Source organism: Elephantulus edwardii, unplaced genomic scaffold, assembly GCF_000299155.1.
Source record: "Elephantulus edwardii isolate Elephantulus edwardi_28Jun2011 unplaced genomic scaffold, EleEdw1.0 scaffold00100, whole genome shotgun sequence".
NCBI lineage: Eukaryota > Metazoa > Chordata > Mammalia > Macroscelidea > Macroscelididae > Elephantulus > Elephantulus edwardii.
In genome coordinates, this window is record NW_006399850.1 from 8,077,489 (window position 1) to 8,084,404 (window position 6,916).

The 6,916-nt window shown below is 37.9% G+C and overlaps 1 protein-coding gene across 1 annotated transcript in view; it reads left to right on the forward strand.

Moving 5' to 3' along the window:
* Positions 1–3,462: 3,462 nt before the first annotated feature.
* The window catches only part of LOC102867987 (guanine nucleotide-binding protein-like 1-like), a 6,951-nt gene continuing 3,497 nt past the window's right edge, over positions 3,463–6,916 (forward strand). The window contains exons 1-2 of the mRNA XM_006891589.1: positions 3,463–3,498; positions 6,233–6,914. Of these exons, the coding sequence (XP_006891651.1) occupies positions 3,463–3,498; positions 6,233–6,914 (718 nt within the window). The remainder of the gene's footprint in view (positions 3,499–6,232; positions 6,915–6,916) is intronic.

Consider the following 6,916-nt stretch of genomic DNA (forward strand, 5'->3'; position numbering starts at 1 on the left):
AATGGTATCTCTATTTGTAACTTTTTGAGAAAGCACCATACCACCTTCCACAGTGGTTGCACCAGCAGGTGTGATTTTATAATTGTATAGCGGTAAGGAATTGTGCTGCCAAAGCAAAGTACATAGTTCAAATCCACCAACTGCTATAGGAGAAGAAAGGTAATCTTTCCCAATGCAATTTACTGCCTCTAAAAACTCATTGGAAGGTTAGATATGGGTTGTTTCCAACTCAACAATACACAACAACAGAAACATTTAAGATTACATTAGAAGTGAACATGGACTGTAAAAAGAACACACAAATAGGTATTAGAAGAAGTCTAGACATAATTTTCCTTAGAGGTACTGATGGGGAAATTTTTTTTAATATGTTGAGAATGTTGTTAGTAGGAGGCAATCACTGACACGGAAATCATGCTTGGAAAACTAGAGGGTGAATGAGATTGAGAAAGCCCTCGAAGGAGTTGGATTGACATATAATAACTGCAACAGTGAGCGTAAGCACAGTGATGATTGTGCTAAGGGCACAGGCTGGACTGTTTTGATCAAGCTCATCTAGACTGTACATAACAGCATGTGAATATATATTGATCCATTAGCTTTGTTTCTCCAGAAAACCTACTCTAGGGTATCTACTAATAACAACTCCCTAAATTCTGGATATTTTTTGTTTTACTAACTTCATGAGAAACTTATTATTAAATTTCAAGAAAAGGTTGCATTTAAGAAAGTAATTTAAAGCAGAATTTTCCTTTTGAAATTTCCTAAAAATATCCACTCACTAAGAATTTTAATTTGCTAGGGAGGTGTTGGTGCTCTGGTGGCCTAGAGGTAAGAAATTGTGCTGCAATCCCAACGACACACGTTTCAAATTCACCAGCTGCTCCATGGGAGAAGGATCAGTACTCTCCTCCCCTGCAATTAACTGCTTCTGAAAATCAGCCGGAGGCTCAGCTATGGGTCAGTTCTGACTCAATGGCACACAATAACAGTGAAATATAGTTGCATTTTTTTGCAATAACCATAACAATAAAATAACAGCAACATTTTTAGGTTTAGAGATAACATTTTAAACTATCCTTTTATAGAACAAATTTGTTGGCACAACTTGGTGAGCACATCCAGGGCTCCATCTGTTGTTGATGTGTCAGTTGGTATTCCATCAGTTCCTGAAATTTTTTTTTTCCTAATTCCTTTCAAGCAGCTTGAACTTCCTCCTTTTCATCATTATTGTCTCTTCAACAGAAGATGTTTCACGAAAGCAAGGAAACACTATATGTTTCAGAATCAGGAAAATAGTGCTTCAGAGATATATCCTGTCTCTGTGTAACTTTTTAATATATATGCAGAACAGATCATTGAGGAGGCTGGACTTTATGAGGAGGAATTTGGCATCAGAATTGGAGGAAGACTCTTTATGCAGATGATACAACCTTGCTTGCTGAAACTGAGGAGGGTCTGAGGCATTTGCTGCAGAAAGTCAAGAATTGTAGTCTGCAATAGAATCGAAGATCAACATCAAAAAAATGAAGATTCTCACCTTTGGGCCAACTGACAGTTTCACCTTGCTCAGCCCCACAAACAACACTGTTGGCACAAGCAGTCAGGAAATCAAAAGAGTATCTGTTGTCAAGGTCTTATCCAGAATGCTGAAGAGAAACAGTGTCAGTCTAGAGACTAAGGTGTACCCAATCCAGGCCATGGTCTTTAAAATTACTTGTTATGCATCAGAGAGCAAGATAATGATCAAAGATGACAGAAGAAGAATTAATGTTTTTGAGCTTTTGTATTGAAGAATAGCACTGACTATACACCATGGACTGCCAAGAGCACAAACAGGTCTTTCCTGGAAATAGTGAAACCAAGCTGCTCCTTGGAGGCAAGAACTTTGAAGCTTTGTCTCATATACCGTGGGCATGTTCCCAGAAGAAACTAGTCTGTAGAAGGACATCATGCTTGGAAGAGTAGAGGAACATCGCAGGAGAGGAAGATCCCAGCTGAGATGGATTGATATAGTAACTGGAGTAATGAGGGTAAGTGTGTTGGAGGTAGTAAGATTGGCTCAGAATAGAGCAGAGTTCAGAGCTATTGTACATAGGGTCTCTATGAGTGACTCGATGAACCATAACAGCAAGAATGTGATACTACAGATGTCATTGTTAATGCCAAATGGATCTTGACTAAGAGCAGACAATGCCAGAAGAAAATTTATTTGTATTTTATATAGAAAGGTATTTGTCTGTGTGGAGTATAAAAAACTATGACTAACACTAAATAGAATTGAAATACAGAACACTTAATTATGCTTATATATAATCTATACCTAGACACAAAAGTTGTTGTTCAAATAGAGCAAGGGTATGTTGCATGGTTTAAAATACCAAGAAAGATATATGTCAGGGCTGTATCTTTTCTCCATACCTATTCAATTTTTACACTGAGCAAATCATTTGAAGAGCTGGATTTTAATGAAGAAGTATGTAGTTTCAGTATTAGAGGAAGACTTATAAACAACCTGTAGATGACACAAACTTGCTCATTGAAAGTGAAGAGGACTTGTGATACTTGCTGCAAAAGACCAAGGATTAGCCTTCAATATGGATTACATCTCAACCTCATGAAAACAAAAATACCCACCCATGGACTGATACGCAACATGATAGATGGAGAAAAGAGTGAAATTGTCAATGATTTAATGGTGTTTGAATCCACAATCCATACCTTTAGTATCAGCAATCAGGAGATCAGGAGACACATAACTTTAGGAAAGTCTGCTGTTAGGAATCTCTACAAAGTCCTGAAGACTAATGATGTCACCTATGTTAATTCATGATCATTCCAATCACTTGCTACAATGAATAAGGATGACATAACAAAATAGATTCCTTTTAGCTGTGGTTTTGGAGAAGGGCACTGAATATACCATAGATTGCCAAAAGAACAAAAAGATATGTTTTGGAAAAAGTGGCCTAGTGGCAAAAAATTGCTCTGCAATCCAGAAGGCACACAGTTGAAGACTTCTAGCTGCTTAATGGGAGAAGGATGATAATCTCCTCCCATGCGATTAACTGCCTCTGAAAACCCTCTGGAGGAATTGTATACTAATGAAAGAATTGTTTTTTCTTTTTCTTTTCAGAGAGGGGAGCGAACTGGTGGGGAGGGGTGGGCAGGGAGAAAAGTGAGGCAATGAATGAATGGAAATCCAAAACCTCTGTAAATGTTTATTAAAATTAATAAAAAAAGTAAAAAGACAAAAAAGCAGCCCTCTGGAAGGTCAGCTATGGGTCAGTTGCAGCAGCAGCAGCAGCAACAACAACAACAATAATAGTATTCCTTAGAGGCATGGATGGTGAAGCTTCACCTCACATATTTTGGGCATGTTGTTAGGAGGTGATATTCCTTGGAGGAATATATCAAACTTGAAAAGGAGAAGGAGACCCTCAATGAGATAGATTTGACACAATGTCTATAGTAATGGGATCAAGCATGTCAGAGATGGTGAGGATGGTTCAGGATAGGACAGATTTCAGATCTTTTGTTCACAGGGTTGCTATGGATCGTACTTGACAGCACACAACAGCAATCATACGTTATTATTCCTATCCTGGTAATGAACAACAATAGAAAGGCTTGAATTCCTAATTATTAAAAATATGTAGACAAATGAGCATGTTCCAAATTCTCCCTTATAGTTTCTTAGATAGGAAGACTTGCAACAAAAAGTTTAAGGCTAATAGTGAAAACTAGCCTTCCTCTCCTTGCAGGAAATTTGTCATATTTTTTATCTTGAGGTTTTACTGTACAAGAGCCCCTTTATAATCCTTTTCTGTATAACTCTTAGAAAAACTGTGACGTTGGTCCATTTGCTGTTCCTCACCCTGAGATAACACAGATCCAAGCCAAAGGAGATGCTATGGAATTAATTCTAACTCACAGGGACCCCATGTGGTTCAGAGTAGATATTTTCCCATGTTTAGCGGATGAACAATCAAAACCAAAAAAACAACAAACAAACAACCCGAAAAAGATCGTTAGAGCATTTTATTGGTTCTTATTCATAGTGACCCTTCATGTTTGTGAGACTGTAAATTGTAATAGGAAGAGAGAGTTCATCTTTTTTTCCTAAGGAGATATTAGTGGACTAAAACAGCTGAAGATGCAGGCCTTTTGGTTAGCAACACAACTCACCATGGACTACCCTACCAGAGCTCCCTCTAATGGCACTAGTATCTGTGCATTCATTGGACAGATTGATGTTCCTACTAAGATATGTTATTGTTCTTGTTGCTAAGTGCCATCAAATTGTAGACGACTCATAGAGACCCTATGAATGAAAGACCTGAACAATTGTGTAACTTTTATCATTTCTCCACTTTCATGGAGTTTCCAGAGGCAAGCTATTTCGGAAGTAGATGCCACTTCTGCTTCCAAGCTTGTTTTAATCGAGGATCTCCACCAAACCCTGTCCATCACGGGTAACCATTATAAAATTTGATGCGTCAGTGTCACAGTGTTCAGCATCACAGCAACCACGAGTTACCTCTGTACAGCAAATGGACAGACTAGTGCTATACTACTTAAAAATATGAGATCAAGATATGTTATTATTAAAGTTAAATATTATATTTATTTTCCTTACTCTTTCCTTAGGGCCTTTACTATCCATTAAAGTGTTTCTGTTACCATTCATACCATTGTAGCATAAATTGCATATAAATCATTTCATACTCCTTTGCAGACTGGTTTGTGACAAAATCTTATATATTAAAGCTCCTCAGCTCAAAAACTGTCAATCCTCTAGCACCTAGTTATTCGGTAAATTCTATAATGCGTGAACTCTCATGTTGGTAGAAAAAGAGCTGTGTTGGGCGTCTAACTTCACATCACTAGCTCTGTCTCAGTACGAGGTTTTTTTCAAGAGACCCATTTGGCCCATTTGACCCCATGAGACAGCCCAAGTAGGCAGTGAACAGGAGGTTTTGATAGCATATGGGTTAATTAATAAGGTCTAACCAGTCATGGAAGTGTTGAATTTTAAGGCATTTAATAAGATTAGACTTTCAAACATTATTTGGTGCATTAATTCAGCTATGCAAATTGGCATACCCCAGAGGCCCAGGCAAGGAAAAAATGAGGACAGAGAGAAATAAAATTAAATTTTAGGAAGTTATTAAAATTAAAAACATACTCACAGATGAAATTGAGAATGGAATTAGAGTTCTTCAAACTATTAAAACTCACTACTACTAACACACTAAAGTAATCAGATTGATAAATTTGCAAATACGTTTATATTTAAAATTAGAAATGATTGTGTTTTTTCAAGCATTACATTTGAATTTTTTATAATGTCCACTTAGATAGTTGCTGTAAATATTAAAATATATTTTCTCCCAAAGGATTAAAAGTAGCATTGCTTTCTATGAATTACAATGAAGATTATTTTTTCTTTAAAGTAATTTGGCATTTTAGACTCATCATTCTAATACTTACACGTTTCTTTCTGTTGCCTGCAAGAGTCTCTTGATAATTCGGATTCAATCTGGTGTGGGAACCATTGAAAATAAAAGTAAATTTTTTTCTGGGTTCTCACATCACTGAAATCAATTTTGAGGGCAAAATTATTAGAAGCAATTCCTGGTAGACACTTGATATATATAATCCCTAGTGTATTTGTGAGATATCATTATTTTCCCCATCCATAGTTAGTAAACAAAAAACTAACGTAAAATTAAAACTGTGCTTATTTCTATGATATTATAAATGAGTTATTATCCAATATCAGATATGAAGCAATTAATTCTGCCTAGTCCAAAACTCTGATGTTTCAGAGAACAGCAGATGAATCATATCTACTACTTTATTAATAGAACTCGTCAGTTTTTCTAGTGTTATCCTTAGGGCAAAGAATAAAGGTATATTTTATTTTCTATCCCTTAAGCAAAATATTTGCTCCCTAAAGAAGATTTAATTGTCCTTATTGCTTTACATTTGTTTGAATAGCTACATAAGTTATTAATAGGCATAGCATTTTCTGATCCTTTTAATGAAATTCAGCTGTGATATTTATGCTGATTTAATGGCTTTTAACACATGCATGATTAAAGACTAAGGTGTGCCTTATTTAGGCCACGGACTTTTAAAATTACTTTCTATGCATCTGAGAACAGGACAGTTAATAAAGATGACAGAGGGAAAATTAATTTCTTTGAGTTGTGATATTGAAAAATAGTACTGGATATCCCATGAAGTGCCAAAAAAACAAGCATACCGACATCCAGTTGTGAATTTTCCGCCAGCACTTTATGAGTATGTGATTGGAGAGCTTGGGCTGGCTCTGGTGCTGGTCCTAAACAAAGTGGACTTGGCCCCACCAGCTCTCATGGTTGCCTGGAAGCACTATTTCCACCAACACTACCCCCAGCTTCACATTGTCCTTTTTACCTCTTTCCCTCGAGATCCTCACTCCTCGCAGGACCCTAGCAGCGTTTTGAAGAAGAGTCGGAAGCGAGGTAGAGGGTGGACTCCGGCCCTGGGACCAGAGCAGTTACTGAAAGGCTGTGAAGCTATCATTGCAGGGAAAGTAGACTTGAACAGTTGGCGGGAGAAGATTGCTCGAGATGCGGCTGGAGCTACCTGGGGTAATGACTCTGGGGAACAGGAGGAGGAGGATAATGGGCCAGCAGTCCTGGTGGAACAGCAGACTGATACAGCGATGGAACCGGCTGGTCTAACCCGGGAGCGTTACAAGGATGGAGTGGTGACCATCGGCTGTGTAGGTTTCCCCAATGTGGGAAAGTCCTCGCTGATCAACGGGCTGGTAGGACCAAAGGTTGTGAGTGTCTCCAGAACTCCAGGCCACACCCGATACTTTCAGACCTACTTCCTCGCCCCCACTGTGAAGCTCTGTGACTGC